Below are 20,782 nucleotides of genomic sequence, written 5' to 3'. Positions count from 1 at the left end.
AAGGATTGGCAGGGCCAGGCTGGAGGGAGGTGCTGTTCAGAGGGAAGCGGGTGGGCAGGACCAAGGCTCGCCAGCTGGGGCGGAGCTAGACCGGTACAGCCCTGAGCCCCGCTAGCGCCCAGCGATAAGGGAGCGTGGGAACCCGGCGGGCGGGCGGGGGCGGCTCCCCCAGGAACTTTCCAAAACAAGCGGCCTCCTCCGGCTGGAAAGTTACCATCACTGGAGCTAGCCCAAAAGGTGGATAGTTGGGAACGTTCGCAGGGAACAACATGGTCAAGGCCAAGCTCTGAGGGCCTGGGGGCTCCAGGATTCTGTCCCCAGGCTTTGCCCCCAAGGGGCTCCAAAGTGGGACAGTCAGCAGTGGACTGGGGCGCCCCAGACACAGGTTACTCAGAAGCAGGGCCGGCAGGGCGGTTTCCCTGGAGGAGCTGCTGCAGGAAAGCTAGAAGGGGTCTTGAGAAGTGAAGATAGCTCTTATCAAGGAGCTATAAAGAGCTGCCCAGGCAAAAAGCTGGGGGAATGGGTTCAGGGTCAGATGAAAATATGAGCAGGTGGGAGGGGCAGGAAGGCAGTTTGGGGACCAGCTTGGACCCTTAGAGCTGAGGACAAGGAATATGGTATAATAAATACTTGGGTTTGTCTCCAATTTCTGACTGGAGATGGAGTTCAATCACCAATGGCCAGTGATGTACTCAATCATACCTGTGTAGTACCACCTGCACGGAAACCCCTCAACAACGAGGGCTGAGGAGGACAGGAAAACACAAGGAGGTGCTGGGAGGGCGGCTCACCTGGAGGGGGCGTGGAAGCCCCACACTGTTCCCCACTCCCTGCCCTCCTCTATTAAAGCTTTTTCCTGAGCTCTTTGGGAGCCACTCTAGCCAATTACCAGGCCTGAGAGTGGTTGTGGGACCCCGATATATATCCAGTCAGTCAGAAGTGCGGGTGGCCAGAGGCTTGTGGCTGCTGTCTGAAGTTGGGGGCAGTCTTACAGGACCAAGCCCCCTACCACCTGTGGAGCCTGATGCCAGCTGTCAGACACCAAGTTGGTGTCTGAGGCTCAAAGGGAGCTTGTGACATGGGAGTGTGTGCCAAAAGATGAGACAGGCCCCAGGTCCATCCGGGAAACCCCATTGTTCACAAGGTAGCCTGTGGAAGGTGCCAGCAGGTGGGTGGGGGGGCAGAGCTGGCCCTGGTGGACTCCCAGGAGGGTCTGTGCTGGGGGCAGCTGGGAGGGACATGGCCTCCGGCTGTTTCTACACCCAGCAGTTGTTTGGGGCTGTAAGGTGGTCGCAGGGACTGCCCAGGTGTGTGACATGGGGTGTGTGTGGTGCCTGGGGGCAGGCAGTGAGCCACTGGGGACCCAGTCCCCACCAGACTACAGGCCCCGCAAGCAAGGGCAGGGCTGTGGGATCAGGGTGCTGGACAGGGGTTGCCCATTAAGTGGCAGGAGTGCGTGGGCAGGCTGTGAGGGTGGGGAGACCCTTGTGGGCCCCCCAGGGAGCTGGGCTTGTGGCATCCTCTGCGCAGGGAGGATGGTTAGGGACCTGCGGGTGTCATGAGGGGTGTGGGGAGGCAGGTGGGCTGCGCTGAGGCATGCTGGGCAGGCAAAGGGATGCAGGCCCCAGCCCTGGGGCCCTGGGTGTGATAACAGAGATGTTGTCCCTTGAAAGAACAGCACAGCCAGGCCACCTGGGGAGCAGGGTACACTCTGCCCCCAGGGTTCGCCTGACCTTGCCTCCTGCACCCCTTGGATTCCTGGTGCTCCGAGGCCAAGGCCACTGGCCAGTAGATCACCAGGGCAGCAAAGACCCCCAGCCCCTGACCCTCTTCCATCAATCTTATTCTCTGCCTTTCTAAAATAAGCACCTGCCCCACCCAGTCCTTGGAGGGCAGGCCCCTGGCTCCAGCTTCCAGCACCTCTCCTGGAACAAATGACACCACCCCAGCCTACAGGGCTCCCCTGAGCCTCAGTGCCTATCCCCACCCTGTGCCCCGGCCCCACCCAGCCTGCCTGCCTGCCTGCCTAGTTAAAACAAAATAGTGCTGTCTGTCCCTTGCCTCCATCTCACCAGCCAGCCACAAGGGAGGGCCCTCCCCAAGCCCACGGGGCCCGGGGCCCTGGTCCCGGCAACTTTAGCACTGTGGGAGGCCAGGTAGATCCCTGGCTCGGCTCTGCCTGCCCTGCACCAGTAGCTCCCCACTGGCTCCACCTTCCCAGCCCCTCTGCCATTTCCTACCTTTCCTATGACCTAGCCATCTGGCCACCTACTCTGGCACAGCAGGGCCCACCACCTCAGGTCAGCCGCCACCTACCGGCCTCATTCCTGGGCAGCAGCTCTGGCAGGCCACCCAGGCGGCCTTCTCTGTGTCCCCCTGCCCCCTGGGACTGAGTCACTTTCTGACCCCAAACCACCCCCAAAGGCGACTGGTGTCCTCCCCCGACCCCTGCTGCTCCCAGCTGGGACAGACACACACACACCACACAGCCGGGGCGCCAGGTTCGCTTCACTGAAATTTATTGTAGGTTGAAAAATCAGCATTCACTTGTTCAGTGTACAAAAGGACACTAGATCTTTTAAGAAAATATTAGGAAACTGAAGATGTGAATGCCTTTCAATTGTAACATTTTGGCAAAAGTGAAAAAGTTCTTGTAAACACCAACTCCATGGCTCAAAATATTTTTCTCCACAGTACAATATTAAAAGGGGGAAAAAACACAGTATCAATAAGTTAGACCATATTTAATCAGCTAGAACTTCTGTCCATCAACTTAAAAAGCACAAAACTTTTCTTAGCTTTGTAATTCCTTAAGAGGAGAAAAACAACAAAGAACAGAAAACAACAACAGAAAGTAAATTCAGCTGCGAGTCCCTGGAACTGGCTCCCAGGGCAGAGGACCAGGACCTCATCAAGTCATCCCACTGCACCCCGTCTGCCACGTACACAACAGGGCTGTGCGCACCCCAAGGCCTGCTCAACCCTGCTCCCAACTCCATCCCAAATGAAAAACAACACAACAGTTATCTGAACACGAAGGGTCTATCTCGGTGCCCAGGCACCCCTGGGGTCCCTCAGAGGGAGATGGGTGCCCCACGCGGGCGCCTGCTCTTTGGGAAGCCATTAGAAGACACCTCCATGGCTTGGAAAAAGATGCATCTATGTGAGCATTTCTGCTCTCCCTGCCTCATTAATGTTGCTGACAGTGACCCCTGTGAGCCCCACGTGGAGTTGCAGCCACCCCCACTGCCTTCCTGTGGTGGCTTCGCTGGATGTGGCGCTGAAAGTGAACACAAGCCTCAGACCCCACTGCACCTTGGTGAGGCAATCCCCCCCACACACACACATACACACACACACACACACACACGGTCCCCCGATGCCTTGGGGGAACGCTAGACTAGGCACAGCAACTAAGCAGCAACTGGGGTGTCCGTGGAGCCCATGCCTTTTCTGAGCTCGCTTTCGGTGGGGCCCCCACAGACTAGCAGCTCCTCCCTGAGTGCAAACCCCACGGTGGCTCTGTTGTAAGACGACTCCAGACTCCAGGACCCAACTGGATTGAGGGATGGTGCGAGGTCAAGGGCACGGAGACCGACAGTCCCTACAGTGCCGAAGGGAAAGCAGCAGCAAAGGAGAAGATTGAGAACATAACGAAACAAAATCCAACACTGTTGCTACCAAGTGCAAGATTGCAGTGCAGAGCGCCCCCGCCTCCTCCCTGTGACCCGACAGCTGGGGGCCTGAAATAGCAAGACGGAGGACCGAGAGGGCTCTGCTCCGAGGCTCCCAGCTGCTGCTCCAGGGGCAGCTGGAGTTCTCTCAGAATAGCACTGGGGGTCCATCTGTCCTGCCCCCACTCAGAGCAGAGACCCCGCCCTTGCTTGGCGATTGGAGTGCCTGGCTAGCCGCCTCACGGGTTCTCTCCTGAGCTTGGGGAACAACTGGACTGGCATCTGTAATACTGCAGGAAGAACACAGGGCGGCGTCCAGACCCTGGCTGGCCAAGGCGGGGAGGCACAGGTTTAGAAAAAAGATGCTTTCTCTTTCGTACAAAAATAGATTGGAGTCTCCTAAGCAGTAGCTAAAAGTGGCTGTCTCTGTATAAAACTAGAAAAGGCAGCAGGCTGGCCTCTGCATCTTCAGCCAAGGGGAAGCTGAAGCCCCTTGGGCTGTGGCCAGTGAGAAGCCCATCCTGGATGGCAGCCACTCAGGAGGTGTGGGGGGCGCTGGGCCATGGGACAGGCGCCGGCCACCCCACCTGGGTCTGTGGCCTGTGGGCACCAGGTCTGCAGGGGTTCCCCTGAAAGCCGGCTTTGCTGGCTCAGATGAACGTGTCTTCCTTGTGTTTATTTTTTAAATAAATCTTTTTCCCGTCTGTAGCTGCCCCCCACCAGCTCCCAGTTCCCCGCCATCCAGGAGGGTCAGCCCGGCGAAGGGAGCTGGCCTGGCCTGCAGAGAGGGACCTCCTGCCCTGTGGCCTCGGACTAGGGCCAGGCCTGCAGCTGCCGCTGGTCGTACTCGGCGATGAGCCTCTTGATATGGGCCAGCTTGCTGTGCAGGTACTCACAGCGGTGCTTCTCCTGGCTGTAGTTGGTGTTGGTCTGCAAGAGAGCAGAGGGCTGAGTCACATCCCGGAGCACGGCCAGGACAGGCGGCCCTGTGAGGAGCATACCAGCCCACAGGCCACCTCTGGCTCCCACTTGGCCAGCTTGCAGGCCACAGTGCACCCACATAATGAAAGGGACCCTGCTGCCCTTGGGCCAGAGGCCTGGGATGGCAGCCCACCCCGGGAACCGGTCACGGTCAGGGGGAGGGGCGCAGGCCAGACTGTCATGAAACCTGGCTGGGGCCTTGCTGGCAAAGAGGGGTGCCCGTGGGTGAACCCACAGCGACTAGCCTTCAGGAACGACAGCTGACAGCACCTAGTGCAGTGTCAGCCAGAGACCATCCAGGAGCTCCCAGGACACTGCCTGGGCCCCTGAGGCTGGGAGGGTCCTGCCAGACTACCAGCTGTGGATGGGGAACTTCCACTCCTCCCCTTGGCCCAGCAGGGGGCGGGAAAGGGAATGGGGGCCGCACTGGGGGCGGGGTAGGGAGGCTGAGCCAGAGGGCGTATGCCCAGGGCGGGGCTGCACCCAAGCTCCAGAATCAAGGACTCCTCAGCTATAAATGGGCCTGAGACCCCAGGCCGGCAGGGGCCTCTCCCCCCGCTGCCTCCCGGACGCCAGAGCCGCCGGCAGGGAGAGAGACTCACCTTTTTGATTTTTCTGTACTCCTGCAGAATCTGCCCACGAGTGGTCTGCAAGAAAGACAGGGAAGGTGAGAGCGCCCTCACCCCCAGGAGAGCCCGGTGGAGCGGCCCCTGCTCCCTGACAACCCAGGACCTGCACGGCCACTGGTCACTGCCTGCTTTGGGACAATAGCCTCAGCGTGGAGGGAGGGAAGGTGACAGAACGAGAGAGGCTGGGGCAGGGGAGGACGTGGGCTGGGGGAAGGGGCGAGCAAGCCGAGGCTGCATAGTGTGCGGGCCGATCAGAGCCACAGGAGAGAGGAAGCTGAAGGCAGGCGGGCAGCTGACTTTCCCCGCACCTGGCTGGCCTGTCCACTGTACCAGGCCAAGGCCTGAGGCTCCCCCTGACCACCTGAGGGCTCCGGGGGTGCTAGTCCCGTCCCCTCTGAGCTCTGATGCTGTGGGATGGGCCAAGGTGTCTTCTGTGATGTGGTCAGTGGGCTGCAGAGGGGACCCCAGATGCGCCCTGGCCTGCCAGGCTGCTCTGGCCCCTGCCCACGCCCCATATTCATCTCTCCACTGCCTAGTCGGTCTCCACTATCCCCCCTACAGAGGGGCCCAAGCTGGGCAAGAGCCTGGGACTCCCATGGCAGAGACCCAAGGAAGGGTCTGAACCACATGACCTGCAAGGGGTGGCCACCCGTGGGGCAGCGGGAGGGACCGTGGGTGCACCACAGAAGCCCCTCACCAAGGAGGGGTGGGGGCCGTGGTACAGGGAAGAGGCTGTGGGCTCAGCACCCCCATGAGATACAGGCCACCTCACCGAGGGCGGGGTGCGAATCGTGGAGCCAAGCTCGCTCCACATGGGGCGGCCAGAGGCACCAGCACCCAGCAGGCAGGCAGGGACTTACCTCATACTCCTCGGAGCCCTGGGAGAGCTGCCGGAGCTGGGTGTCGAGCTGCGTGAAGCGCCGTGTGATCTGCTCTATACGTGCGTGCAGGTCACGGTACTCACTGTACTCAGCGTTGAAGTCGTTCTTGTAGCTCTGGCGCTGCTCCGAGGAGGAGATGGTGGCGTATTTTCTGGAGAGATGGGAGAGGAGGGCTGGTGGAGCTCTGCCCACTGGCAGAGGCTGAGAGCCCGCAGCTGCGAAGCCGGCCCTACCCAGGAAGTGACCCCACCCGTGAGTGATTTCCTGGCTTGAAGCAGGGGCCTGGCCTAGATCAGGCCGGGAGCTCACACATGAACGTGGGGTCAGTCCTGCCTCTGCTGCAGAGGGGATCCCACAGTGCACAGGCAGGGAGGGGGTAGGGGGAGAACAGCCAGCAAAAAGGTACTCACAACAAGTAGTCAGGCGTCTCCGAGGTCGATGTGGGGACACTGGAGCTGCTGCAGGTCCCGTTTAGGCCTACAAAGAGCAACCGGAAGCCTCCTGAGTTGGAGAACTGCAAAGATTCAAGCTTTGCTGTCTGAAGGAGGAGGGGTGGCAGAGCAGAAGCCAGATGGGCAGCAGCTGGGTGGGGCTGCCTGGACCCGAGAACCCTGCAGTGGGCGCAGTAGCAAGCTGAGCATGGGGTGATGGGGTGTGCGCGCATGCCCCTGAGCCACAGCCATGTGCAGAGAGCCCAGGTGGGGCCGTGGGTGCATGCCCAGCAAGCAGCTGGAAGGACAGGTTAATCACAGGGCCAAAGTCTGGGCAATTCATCCAGAACTTGACCCATCCAGAGGCTTTCTGCTGCCTCCCTGACTGCAATGTAAAAGGTCATACAGAAAACAAGCGACTCCTGGCTAACCACGTTCCCGGGGCATCCTGGTCTCGGTCTTGCTGGACAAAGGCAGATGGAAGGCAGAAGTCCTTGTTCCTTCCTGGGCCCCAGGCCATCGGCTCAGCAGAGCTGGCGGACACGGACTGTCCACGTGCTTGGAGCCTGCCCAGCCACAATCACCTAAGACTGCAACCTAGCTGCTTTCCCCGGGGCTTCTTCCAAGATGGCCCTTTTCCCAACGCGGAAGGGATTTTATCATTCTGCAGTGTATCCTCAGGGCACATAGTGTGTGTGTCCCTCTGCGAGGGTGGCAGCCTCCCTCCACACCACCCCGGCAGACCACCAGTTTGCTGAGCCCCTCGGGTTTACGCTTGGGTGTGGGGCTGCCCTGTGTGTGTTGGGGGGAATGGCAGGGTGGGGGGAGGTGGTGGGGGTGCCCACCAGTGCAAGGAGCACACCTCCCATGCAGCCCGGTGGACACACTCCCACAGCCCAGCCCTCCCTGGGACAAGGTGTGCCCCCCAGGGTGCTGGCCCGGCCAGCATGGTCTCATTTAGCCCTCCGGAGTGTGCCACCAGGTAGGATGACAAACAGGGAAACTGAGGTTCAAGGTCAGATCCACTAGGCACCTGAGACACCTCAGGGTCTGGCTTCTGCAGCCATGCTCCTGCTCTGCCACCTGACTGCCCTGCACAGGTGAGTGGGTTCCCACCACGAGGCCAGGGCCTTACGGGGAACCCCCAACCTGTCCCTTCCACAAGCTACTCCTGCGCCTCCCCCCGGCCAGGGTGCCAACAAGAGGGCTTCCCAACTGCCCACAGGGGTCAGTGGGCCTGAGCTGGGCCTGGCTGAGTCCAGTCCCCCACCCAGGAAGGCACCCTGCAGCCACAGGAGGGGCCCATGGCCTGACCAAGAGTGGGAGGTGAGCAGAGGATCCAGGAGGGCACCTGGCACACACGGCAGAGAGTGTAGCCAGCAGGGGTCCTGAGAGGCAGAAGGGAGGGCCACAGGCCCAGGGCAGCTGAGCAGGGCCACCTGCCCAACAGGTGAGACCACTGCATCTGTCGGGGTCAGAGGCGAGCACAGGGCAGGGCTGGAGTAGCAGGGCCAGACCAAGGGACAGGGCCACAAGAAGGGTAAGTAGATCCATGCCTAGCCCTCTGTGCATAACGCAAGGGCAAGGAAGCTTCCTTAGCTGCTGACCCGGAACTTTCTCCAGGGCATCTGGGGGAGAGGCAGGGTATGCAGAGAACAATGCCACTGTTAAAAGGCTCCCACCTGTCCCTGGCACCTGCATACACAGAGCACATCCCCACCAGCAGAGAAGCTGCAAGGACGGGGGCCTCTGGGTAGTTGCCAGGGGGCTTTGCACCCACCCATTATCAATATTATCTATTATCAGTATCATCTAAAGCGTGCAGGCTGAGACAGTCACTGGGCGCCAGACAGCGTCTGGAGCCTCCGCATCTTCATCTTGTTTCCTGAGGCATCTCCCTGCAGGCCTGATTCCAAACCTCACTTTCCCACCTTGACTCGGGGCGGAGCTGCCTGGAGGATGTGTGCACTGCGCAGGACCTGAGACTGGCTGGGCCCGCACTCAGGGCCGACCCAGGCTGCCTCCACCCGGTGCCACCAATCCCTAGACCCACAACCCTCGCCCCTCCCAGGACCCTGCCAGAGGCGCACAGGGTCTCACTTCCACAGCCTGGGACAGGACAGGCTGCCTCCACCCTGTGCACCTGCACCGGAGGCTGGGAAGCCCAAGGTGAAAGAGGGTGGGGAGGAACCCGGAGCACTGATCCAGCCGTGAAACACTGCGTCTGCCCAACCAGTACTGACTTTCTCCCTCCAAACAGGGAGGGACTGGCTGGCATGTGCAGAGCAGCTGAACAACATGTTAAAAAGCCTTCAGGAGAAAACGGTTCCACCCTTGTCCCAGGAATGCTCCTTGCTTGGGATCCTCCCTGGGGAAATAATCTGAGAGGCAGCAGGTGACACAAAGCCTTCAGGAGAAAGCAGCTCCACCCTTGTCCCAGGAATGCTCCCTGCTTGGGATCCTCCCTGCAGAAATAATCTGAGAGGCAACAGGTGACTGGCCTGGGGCGTCTGCACATGTCAGGTAAGCTGCACCCCCATTGCTGGGTCACACTGATAAAGTTAAGCTCACATCCAGTGGGGTGCTCAGCTCAGGTGTCTGGGGATGTGAACTCGGGGCTGTGAACCCTTATCCCCACCAGCCCAGCCTGTCCGCATACCTCCTCAGTGTCCCTGGGCCCCACAAAGGTTTTCCGGCGTAGTACACAGCCCAGCCAGCCTTGCACCCCTCCTCCTACTCCTGCAACCCCAGAGCTCTCATCATGTGCCCTCCCCCCCACCTGCTGCATGACCTCGTTCTGGCTCTGCCCACCTGCAGCCATGCGGACAGCCTTCCAGGCCTTCCAGCCCCGTCTCCAGGGCTCTCCTCAGCACGCGCCCATCGCAGTGCAGGTGCAGCCCCTCTCAGCTGCCTTCCCTGAGCCACAGCAGGCCCTGGGCCCCTTGCTCCCTCACTGTCTAGAACCCCTCTGCAGCCACAGCTGCAGCCAGAAACTGGTCCCCTTCCAGGAGCCTGTCCTCAGCTGGGCTCTGTGTCCCCTGCCCCCAGTGCAGGCCTGGCACAGCAGGGCCACAGATGGCTCCGGGGCCAACACTGCTGAGGTACCATTCAGATAACCCAGTGCAAAGGTGTTGGACAGGTCGGTAATGGCACAGCAGGGGCTTCTGTGGGCACATAGGCCTCCTGGAGGTGGGTGTGGGGCTGGAGCTCATGGTCCCAGCAGCGCCCTCCTGCAGGATCCCCTGCCCCAGGCCTGTCTCTCAGTACCTACCTGGGGCGTTTGATGGGACTCCTAGAGGGCTGGGTACACGGTCTGGTGGCCGGGCCTGGTGCCTGTCCTCGGCCACCCTCTCCTTGTCTTTGTGCTTCTTGGACTTCTTCTTGGACTTGCCATGTGACGAACTGCTGTGGGGCCTGCTGGGCTGGGCACAGTCCGTCAGCAGGGGCAGGCTGAGGTGTGTGGTGGGGGCTGAGGAGGCCACTTCCCCTCGCTCACAGTCCCGGCCACTGTGGCTCCGATCACTGCTGGCGTCAGCCAGAGGGTCATGGGCCCTGTGGGGCTCTAGCCTGGTCGGAAGATGGATGTCCGTGCCAGCCGGCGGGCCTGGGGTGGGCAGCAGGGCCTCTCGGCTATGGGGCAGGCCCAGCTTCCCATTGACAGTGGGCTGGGCTCTTTGGGTGAAGTGTGATATCCTTGGTTTCTTGTTGGCCAGGGGGTCGATGAAATCGGGAGGCTGCGGTCGTTTCTATGAAGGAAGGGAGACAGTTTTAGAGGAAGCCTGGTCTAGAGCTGCTGGCATCCCCTGGGGAGCATCTGGGAGGCACCAGGCAAGCCCTGAGCTGAGTGAGACTCAGCGGCCCCAGGCCCCAGGCAAGTCAGCAGCCCCAGGCTTAAGGAAAGCCAGGGGCCCCAGGTCCAAGGAAACTCAGCAGCCGCCTGCGAGTTCCACTCTGGCCACCTGGGGGCGCCTGGACACCAGCCGGGCCTCAGCCCACCCCAAGGATATGTGCTGAGGAACGGTGGCCAGGTCTTCAGTGGAGCCAGATCACGCACTTAAGAAAGCCACCTCCAGAGACTAGTGTGAAATGTCACTGTGCTCAGCATCTTCCCTATATGACAGGGATGGTGACAGAGCCAAGTCTGAGGGACATAGGGCCCCACAGGCCAGGACCATCACCCTAGATCCCTGACTGCTTGGATTCCCTGGCAACCTTGTGACATGGAACAGGTCTCACTGCCACCTCACAGATGAGAGGTCAGACACGTGAGGCAGGCCAGACCACAGGAGGGGAGCCAGGACGGGACCAGGTGGCCAGCCCAGGGGTGTGGCGTGATGTGGAGGAGTGAGGTCCTTGGCCCTCTGCTTATCACAGCCCCCGGCCTCTCCACAGGGAGGTTTCAGGGCCACAGAGGGGCTGGGTACCTCCAGGGAAAGAGAAGAGGAGGAGGGAGTAGAAAGCCTGGCACGTGGAACGTGGGAGTCGGAGCTCACAAGCAGAGTACACCCGAGCACTTTCCTGACTAGTGACTAAATGGGCAGCAGCCACAGCTCACACTCCCCCGTCCCCACCCCCAGGGATCAGCTGTGCCTGCAGCCTGCATGCTCAGTTTTACTGAATTCCCACCACAGTCCTAGGAGGCAGGCCTCCTGCCCTCTGTCAGCCACACCATCCCAGGCATCCAGAGAGGCCAGCTGCATGGGGGTCCCAGCCCAAGCCCCCAGCCTGGGAAAAGCCAGGCAGTTCTCACTGTTGAAGAAAATGTCCTAACCCTGAACCCAGAGCCCAGAGGGCTCCCCAGCGCCAAGATCAGGCCTGGTTCCCTGCCTCCGTGACACCCACCCCTCTGCTCTCACCCCCAGGCCCAGATCCTACCTGAGGGGGCGAGGCTGAGCTCCTGTGCTCCCCTGGAGGGCTGCTGGCATCAGGGTTTGCAGGGAGGCCTCCTGCACTCTGCGGCTGACAGAGTTTCCTGCAACGAGAGGCAGGGTGGCTGCAGGGCTCTGCAGCAGTGCCCCAAGAGCACACCAGGCCCACCTGCCTCTGCAGTGACACCATGCGGTCCCACCCACACCCAGTGATTCAGGTACATCAGGGCCTGGCAGGCAGAGAGAAGCCTGAGCACACCCTGCCCGCCCAGGTCCATTCATGCGGTCCTGCAGTCACATCCATGCAACCCAGAGGACTGCCCCACTTGGGGTCCTGAGCCCAGAGAAGGGTTAGCTGACCACCCCGCATCTAGAATCCACCACTGTGGAGACCAGGGATCCAAACATATTAGACACTCAGGTCCATGCTGTGTCCCCGTGGGAGCTAAGGATACTGGGGTGCTGGTACCTTCTTTTAAAAAGTTGTTCATCCTAATAATGCTGATTACAGACACTTTAGAAAGTGCAGACAAGGTGCCTAGCCTGTGATGGGAAGGCCTCAGGATTTAGGACCCACATTCCCAGGAGCCCAGGCCATAGTACCTCCTCAAGGGTGGCAGGGCAGCCACTAGCCCATGAGGACTAGAGCATAAAGATGCAGCCAGGGACCAGGAGGCGGCACCCAATGCTCAGTGGGCAAGCAGAGGCCCCAACAGGGACCCCTCTCCAATCCGCCTTCTGCGTTCCCATAGGCTGCAAGTTGCATGGGAGCCGATGCAGCTGGCCCAGTGCTATGCATGAGGCCAAAGGCCCTCCATGCCCTGCAGGGAGTCCCAGGGCTGGGGTCACATCTGTACTGCTCTACTGTGACAAGCAGAACACACATTCTTGACCAATGGCCACACTCCATATCACTGTGGCTGCCCTTCCACGGAGGCCCAAAATGCAAGGAGGGCCACAGAAGAAGGGCCTATGCAGGTGCTCGCTAGGGCCACATGGTCCATGTGGCTGAGGAGGGCAGGGAAGGTTGGCTGTCAGCCACAGAGAGACAGCCAGAGCTTCCGGTTAAAGATGAAAAATCAAGGATAGTGCTGACATGTGCCCTTCCAGCCGCCACTAAAAAGGCATGGGAAAGAAGGGGAACGAGCAAGACCACATATGACCCTGAGGGCAGGAGCGCAAAGGGTCACTGTCTTACAGGCGCCAAGATGACTCCTCAGCTTGCGCCCAGCTCTGCCCTAGGTCGTGGTCTGTGGGGCAGCAGGGGAGCCCATGGCATGTTCAGGAACTGAAGGAGCCCACGCCCTCTGCGAGGGGCCCACAGGGCATTCAGGGAAGCCTCAGCAGCCTCCTGAGGATGCAGAGCCGCGGGGAAGGCCTGAAAGGGCTGTACCCTGGCATCCAAGCAACAAATGGTGGACTCGCAGAGACAGACAGGAAAACACACTTGAAAGAAAAGAGATTCTATAAAGCGATTAAAACTTTAAATCCACAACAAAACATCAGCTTTAATAGCCTCAGAAAAACAAAGGACCTGAACAGACACTTCCCCAAAGAACATACACAGATGGCCAATGGGCACCTGGGAAGGTGCTCAACATCATTAGGCACCAGGGAAATGCACACCAAACCCACAAGGACACACTACCTCACACCTCCTACAATGGTATTACTTAAAAAAGCAGACAATAACAAACGCTGGTGAGGCTGTGGATAAATCGAAATCCTTGTGTCCTGCTGGTGGGAATGTGAAACTGTGCAGCCACCTTGGAACAGTCTGGTAGTTTTTCAAAATGCACAACTCCTCTCCTTGGTATATATTTGACAGAACTGAAAATCTGTGTCCACCCAAATCCATGTGCACAAATGTTCACGGACACACAGTTCATAATCACCAAGAGGCAGAAACAATCCAGTGTCTTATCAGTAGATGAATGGATAAACACAACATGGTCCATCCATACAGTGGAATATTACTCAGCCATGAAAAGGAATGGAGCCCTGACACACGCTACAATGAGGATGAACCTTGAACATCACACTGAGTAAGAGGAGCCGGACATGAAAAGGCCATGCACTGCGCGATCCCATGTGTACAGAAAATCCAGAACAGGCACATCCACTGAGAGAAAGCAGATCAGGGTTGCCAGGGGCTGGCAGAGGAGTGAGGGCTAATGTGGAGTATCAGTTTGGGGTGAATATTCTAGAACTAGACAGACGGTTGTTGCCCAACCATGTAAATGTAATTAATGCCACTGAATTGTTTGCTTTAAATGGGGGACTTGTTGTGAACTGTACCTCAATAGAGCTGTTATTGTTAAAAAGTATCCTCAGCATAGACTAAAAATTACATTATTCCCATTGCAAAAAAACACAACTGGAAAGACTAGGGATTGGAGAAGCCGAAGAAATCTCCAAAAAGCAGAAAAGAGAAATATCAATGAGGAGACAGCACAGGTGGGGGAAGGATGATCAGGCATGTTTTCAGGCTTCAAGACCATCCTGTGACCATGTGACATGCAAAGGGCCAGGCCTTCAACGTGGAGGCAAAGTTCCTTTGGGTTTGAAAGCCTAGGCTTGGTCAATGGCCAATTCACCGTGACCTCCCTGTGGGTGTGAGGACATGGCAAATGGGCCTCCCAAAGCCCTTTCCTCAGAAGCTGTGTCCCGTCAGCACTGGGGCAGAACTGGAGACCCAAAACAGGAGGCTCCAGGTGAGGCACTCGGCCTGGACAGCTGCCCCGGGGGGAGGCGGGGCCAGGACAAGCGCAGATCCAGGGGCCCAAGACCAGGGACGGGCGGAGTCACCAAGGCCTCACCCTGCACTGGAGCACCTGGGACAGACCAGCTACACACATGGGGACTGGAAGCAAACAGGAAGCATCAGAACTATGCTGTAATCGGATTTCTGTGCAGAGCAAAACCTCCCAGCAGACCCTGGAAGCACAAGGGTGCTTAATTTAGGTACAAATTTAGAGCAATCTGTCTGTAAAGGAGGTGGCACAACTCCTGGGGTGAGGCTGGCCTCATGCCCCGCCTATAACAATGTAAACACCCAAGGCTCTGGTTTTCCTTCTTGCTGTGGGGGCACAGCTTCAAGAACTGCTATAAATGGGGACTGCTTTGGGGAGAAAGCAACCTAAACAAGAACACAAAGCTGTGCAGAGCAAGGCCATGGGGGTCTAAGAACAGCCAGCACCTAGTGAGAGGCTTGGAGAGAAGATGGGTAGGAGCAGCCTCGCCACATCAAAAGCTCTTGGGTGGGTGCAGCCAATCATTTCAACACTGGACCCCTTGCCCAATAATGTGTGACAAGCGAAAACACCTGCAGGAGGTGACAGTGACAGCCTGAGCTGTGTCTAGCTGGGGCAACAGAGAACCCTACAAATGGGATGCGGGGGCTTCTGCCGAGACCATCTCCTCTCAGCCTCCCTGAGACCTCCAGATGGGCAGTGACCCCAGGCCTTCTGGCTGGGGGATAAGCACCCTGCAGAGCTGGGGAGGAAACTCAGGGTTCATCTAGAAAGGCCCCAAGTCCTGCTCTGCTTTCCAGATGCAATTACTGCTTTAAATGGCTGAACTGAAAAAAAAGACAACACACCTCATAAATAGCTCCAAGTCCCTGAGAAATCACTTAAGGACTAATTAGCAGATCAGCAGGCTCTGAACAGTGCTTCAGGGCTGAGCTCCCAAGTCAGGCATCAGCTGAGAAGGAAATCATTAACTGCTTGCCTGAGCCAGGGGCCTACTTACCCAGTCCTCCCCACAGCCCTGGCGGCTCCGGACCTGGGTCCCAGTGCATCTGGGCGGGGATGTATTTAATTAATGCCGCTTAATCGGATCTGTGGGGAGTTGTGTTTGGCTTTGCTCCTCTCAGCTTCAAGTCCGTGAGAACTTCTTTTTAAGAAGGAAGCCCTCAGGAATGGATGCACAAGTTGGGGAAGGAAGCAGCACAACATCTGGGTGGACTGAGGCCTCCTGTCCCAGAGATCTGGTGTTGGGGACAGCAACTCACGCCCTTACACCACTAAGCAGAGGCTGGTTTCTCCCCTCATAGGAGGTCACAGTGGGCCACCCAGGCAGACAAAGACAGCCACAGAGTTGCCATGGACCCCTCCACCCGGCTGGAGGGCCCGTGGCCTTCCGGACCATGCACAGCCACACCCAGAGATGGGGAGGTGGCATTACCGGACAAGCATCCGCTTCAGCAGCTGCTGGTCCCCCTCTGAGTAGCCGGGCCAGTCCTTCTGCACGCCTTTGTACATGCAGTCCTGGAGTGTGCACGTGCCGTCCTTGGCATTCACGTTGGCCACCTGCAAGACAGAGCCAGCACCCCCTTGCAGGAAGCCCAGGAGAGGCGAGCATTCCTGAAAGCATCTGCCTGGGGAAGTGGCGGGGCACACGGAGGGAAGCATAGGCAATCCTAGACGGACAGACAACAGCACCCCCCCACTCCTAACCCCTTCAGGGGCCTCGGGGTGCAGAAGGGTCAGAGCAGCAGGTTCAGATGTACTTCTTACAGCTGCTGGAGGACAGGCTGGTTCCAAACAGGGAAGCTGCCATCACTCCCAGGACCCCATCACCAGCCTGCTCCTGCTAAGGACTGTGAGTTTTCCTCTCCCAAATTTCACATTAAATCCTAACCCCTGATGTGAAGGTATCAGGAGGTGGGGGCCTGTGGGAAGTGATTAAGTCATGAGGGCAGAGGCCCTGTGAGGGAATCAGTGGCCTTATTTTAAAGGAGGATCCAGAGAGCTCCACAGTCCCTATGCCTTGTGAGGCGACAGCAAGAAGATGCTGTCTGTGAAGCAGGAAGCCACCTCACCGGACACTCAATAGCTGGTGCCTTGACTTTCAGAACTTCTAGCCTTCAGAATGGTACGTAGTAAACATCTGTGTGATCAGTCACCCGGTCTATGGTTTTCTGTTACAGCAGCCCCAGTGGACTGAAACCCCCTCTTGGGTTTGCAGCTACCACGGCAGAGCTGGCTGAGCCTGGGGGTGCCTTCAGGGCCAGGCGGAGCCCACCTTCCCTGCAACCAGCCAGCCCTCTCTGGCTGGGTAACAAAGGACGGGCTCATCTCCAAGACTGTTTGCAAAGATGGGTTTAAGGAATCTTGAAGCTCAGGCCCCTGACCCACAGTGGCCAATTCTGTGACTGTGGCGCTGGGTGCCCTGGCCTCTGGCACATGGGTGTGCGGCTGGCACTGTACTGCTGTGTTTCACAATGGCTGGGTTCTAAGAGGGCTCCATGTCACGGAGATTTCCAGAGAGCATTTTTTTATTGGTTGAGTAATACTCCACTGAGTGGCCGCATGGTGATTTACTCAAACATTTATCTTTGGTTGGATGCTAACACTGTTTCCAGCTTCTCTGTAGCATAAACAGATGTCACTGTGTGCAGGTTTTCCATGCTGGTGATGGTTTTCCGTAGCCAACTTCCCAGAACTAGGATTAGTAGGTCAAAGGCTCTGAACATTTTTATGGCTCTTGATATGTTTTGCTGAAATGCTCTCCAGAAGAGCCCCCACCCGTCAGCACTCCCACCCATAGAGGATGAGCCTGGGGGTCTCTGAGGCCCAGCCAGCAGTGGAAACAGATGCCTTAAATCTTTGGTTTGGCTGTTTCCAGAGAAGGCGCCTTTGAGGAGTACAGTTTCATCAGGGTTGCTCACCGGAGTCCCTGGTTACTTGGAGGCTGGAAATGACCAGTATCCCCCAAGACCTTCCCCTTCCCCCAGTTGATGGGGTCCTGCTGCCACCCCATACTTGTTAGGGAGGATGAGTTGGGTAGTAAACATAAGCACAAGGCAGAGGTGGCTGTTCTGGAGAAATAAGCAGGCACAGGGAGAACGCACTGCCTGCAGGCCCTCGGTGGGGGGCAGGCACACTGAGTAGACCAGAGAAGCCAGCAGCCAGCACAGTGCCTCTCTGGTCCTGGGAAAGGGCTAGGAGCAACGAGGGCATCCCGAGGACCACAAATGGGGCAGGTGCAGATGGGCCAGGCAGAACCACGCCAGCACCAGAGGCCCCCCGAGTCTGCAGAGAACTCAGTCCAATGCTCCTGCTGCATCTAAGGGCCAATATCAGGTGTGACCATGTGCTCAGTCAGCTGAGTTTCACATTCTGCGTTTGAGGGGCTTGTGCTTCTTTATTCTGGGCACAAACATGGCAAGAGGGGAGTGTAGGAGAAAGGGCATCTCTAAGAATGCCACCCAGGGCTGACGGTGCTTGGCTGGCCACAGGCACACCCAGGGCAGGAGCGGGTCCCCCCAGCATCTTCTGTCCTGGCTCACATGGGATGCCTTGGCGGAGTGCAGGCTCCTGCCCAGGGGAAGGGCCTCCCATGTGCTTCCCTCGAGTTCCCAAGGACAGGGGGCGACACGTGGGACTTCCCCCAGCAATGAGCCCCTGAGGACATCATTCCTGGTTCTGGAGCTTTCTGGACGCTTTGGCAAGCCCCTTTGCCAAAGAAAACTTCTGGGTCACAAAGCTGCTATCTATCTTCTAAAAGACACCAAAGCAACTCTGCAGCTCACGGGGATAAACACCACTGCTCAGTCCTCACTTGCACAACCTCTGGATGGTACACGAGGGCTCAGGAGGCCAACTCTGTAAAGACTCTTGGCAGGTGGCTGTAGGAGCCCCTGTAGCCAGGGTTCTGGTAATGCGAGGCGCTGGTGAGCACCACAGCCTCATCCTCAGACAGCTGCTGACCTTCATGGTGCATGGTTTGCACTGTTGGCATGCCAAGAGTGCCTAAGGTGGAAAGCAGGGCGGGTGGGCTAGCTGGTGACAGGGCCCTGTTCTCCAATGGGATGCTGGGGTGACAGTGTGGCTGGCCGTGTGGTCTTCTCAGCAGGCCTCCAAGGTGACCCAGTCCCACTTCATGGCAAGGTGTCTGCACGGCCCACCTGACATGGCAGAGCTTTCCCATGGGTCCTTGGGCTGCCTCCTGGGTCCTTCAGGAAGGCAGCTGGGCACACCACTCTTGCTCCCAAGCCTGGGCCACTCTTAATAGCAGGCTCTACCTGCTGGCATCCCATTCCCCTGGCTCAGCCCTGGAACACCCTTGAGAGGGACTGCAGTCACCCCTGCCACAGATATAAGCCTGAGGGTACAGACATGAAGTGCCCTGCCCAGAACCACAGCTGGCGAGGGGCGGGGAGGTCGCCTGACCGTGGTCTGAGCTCTTGCTGACTCACATGTGTGGGTTATCTAGGCTTCCTTAGATTCTAAACTCATGCAAGTCAAGTCTTGGATCCCCTGTGCTGTGCTGGCTGCCTGCATGCTGGTAGGCAGCCAGGAGAATGGCACTGCCCTCACTCTGAGCCACCCCAGGCCCCTGGGTGAGTGCTATGCCCAGCAACATGCCTGTGACCTCCTCAACCCAGGAGGCCAAGGTTCTGAGGCAGGCTGTGAATCCAGGAAGATATCCCAAGGTGGGCCCTTCCCAGCCCACCCAATGTCCAGACCCTCTGCTAAGGCCACTTGCAGGCCACCTGGCCCCCAGCCCCTGGCCCGGCCCCGGGCAGCACCAACCTGCTGGAGAAGGCCGTCCAGAGCATCCTTGTCTGCCTGGGCCAGGCCATCCTTCTGTAGCCGCAGCAGCAGCTCGGCCTTGCGGTAGGGCCTCAGTGCCAGGAGGTGCAGCACGCGGTCACGGAAAGGCCTCTGTGACACCCCACCACTCCCACCAACGCTGCCAACACCGCTCTTCTTGATAGCATTCGCCAGGTTGATGGGGGTTGCCCGCTTCCGGGAGGGCGCAGCGTCCGTTGCCCCTGGTGCCGGCTTCCGAAACTGAACCTTCTTGCCTGCAAGGAGAGCCGGGGTATTGGGGACTAGGAGGGGTCAGTGACGGGGGTGAGTGGGTGGCCGCTGTGTCCCGCTGCCTGGGGTCAACACCCAGTTCCTGAGTGAGCACATGGATGCCCACTGATAGCCGACAACCCTACACTCCCATCAAGCCCAAGAGGAAGGCAGCTCTAGCCTGGCCAGACAGCCAATCCTGGATATCCAAGACCACCACCTGCAGATCACACACAGACACCAGCCAGCATGGCCCTGATCTCAGAAGTGGAAGGGAGATGCAGGCAACAGAAACTTGGTTAGAGTCTTAACTGGCCGTGGGAGCCTGACCACAACAGGGAGAGGGTGTGACATTGAAAGTGGGGAGCCCCAAATGACCAGAGGCAGGCACCCCTAGAGCCTGCACTTCACAGCATCATGCTGGCCCCAAAAGGCCTGCCATTCTCTTTTATGAAAAAAGAAGGGTGACTGAAGGCGTCAGGGCCATTTGGGCAGCCGCTCTGAGATGCCTGGGTGCCCCCAGCCCCCAGCCACAGCCCCGCCATGCTCTGCAGGGGTGCAGCTGTGCTTGGCTCCCAGGGACAGTGGGCCGACCACTCACCCTCCCGGTGCACGGGGACCTCCCTGGAGCCTCCAGCACTGCCCGAGGGAAGGTACCTCCACTCAGAAATCGCTGGCTCCACCCAAGTCGGAGGCCCGGAGAACCAGCACGCCTGGTTCAGAGCCAACCCCATTGATTAATGATCCAGTTAAGTTCAGTGCACGCCTTGAATCCTTGGCCAAAACATTCCCTGTTTGTCACTCTGCGAACTTTGGTCCCAGAAGCCCCAGAGGATGGGCCAGCCAGAGGTGGGGGAGAGCTTGATGCAGCCTGCGTCTCTCCAGAGGCTGGGAGAAGGGCGCTCCCACCTGAACGTACACCATCACAAAAATACTCATTATACTCAAAATGGTATCAAAAGACCAATTTTTGACCAGGTGTTTGGCCAAAGGACCCAGAAATATACTAAAATGCGTATGACATCCACATCTGAATCAAAGCAAGACCAGGGGGCAGAAGCATTTTTGGATTCTGGCTGCTGCTCTCAAGTGACTCTCTCCCTGGGGTGGGTCACACAGCCCAGGGCCAGGCTCCCAGGGTGTGCACAGCTCCTGGGACCCAGAGACCCAGGACTCCGCACTGATTCTGGGGTATTGTTCAGAGCCAACCCCATTGCTAAGCAAGTGAAATCACATGCTTCTTTGGGGGACTGAAATCCTCCTGCCTGTTCTTTAAAAAGTAATCGCTGTAAGCTGCTTCATGCCTCTCAGGCCCAACACCCTCCTTCCCCAGCCCTGAATCCTGATGACTCAAACTCTGTCTGGGTCCAGGAGGCACGGAGAGTGCGGCAGGACGATGGGCCTTCTGAACCAACAGTTTTAACGTCATCATGTCTCAGCTTCACGGAAATGATTTCCCAGTGACAGCTGAGCTGCAAAACCTTCCCTTCCAGCAGGAATTCAACAT

At 58.4% G+C, this 20,782-nt stretch overlaps 1 protein-coding gene across 2 annotated transcripts in view; it reads right to left on the bottom strand.

The window, feature by feature from the left end:
- Window positions 1-2,497: 2,497 nt before the first annotated feature.
- Window positions 2,498-20,782, bottom strand: part of ELL (elongation factor for RNA polymerase II) — a 66,139-nt gene continuing 47,854 nt past the window's right edge. Inside the window, exons 5-13 of one of the 2 annotated variants that reach the window (XM_073220310.1) lie at window positions 19,006-19,280; window positions 15,653-15,777; window positions 11,472-11,568; window positions 9,868-10,342; window positions 6,576-6,642; window positions 6,145-6,316; window positions 5,258-5,302; window positions 4,571-4,604; window positions 2,498-3,604 (exon numbers count right to left, since the gene is read on the bottom strand). In XM_073220310.1, coding sequence (XP_073076411.1) covers window positions 3,414-3,604; window positions 4,571-4,604; window positions 5,258-5,302; window positions 6,145-6,316; window positions 6,576-6,642; window positions 9,868-10,342; window positions 11,472-11,568; window positions 15,653-15,777; window positions 19,006-19,280 — 1,481 coding nt within the window. In that variant the 3' untranslated portion in view covers window positions 2,498-3,413. Of the gene's footprint in view, window positions 4,605-5,257; window positions 5,303-6,144; window positions 6,317-6,575; window positions 6,643-9,867; window positions 10,343-11,471; window positions 11,569-15,652; window positions 15,778-19,005; window positions 19,281-20,782 lie in introns of both variants that reach the window. The other variant, XM_073220311.1, reaches the window with a different exon arrangement.

The sequence above is a fragment of the Manis javanica genome, chromosome 13, assembly GCF_040802235.1.
Source record: "Manis javanica isolate MJ-LG chromosome 13, MJ_LKY, whole genome shotgun sequence".
In the NCBI taxonomy this organism is placed as follows: domain Eukaryota; kingdom Metazoa; phylum Chordata; class Mammalia; order Pholidota; family Manidae; genus Manis; species Manis javanica.
Note: the sequence above shows the minus strand (reverse complement) of the source record. Positions and strands in the feature narration are given on the sequence as shown.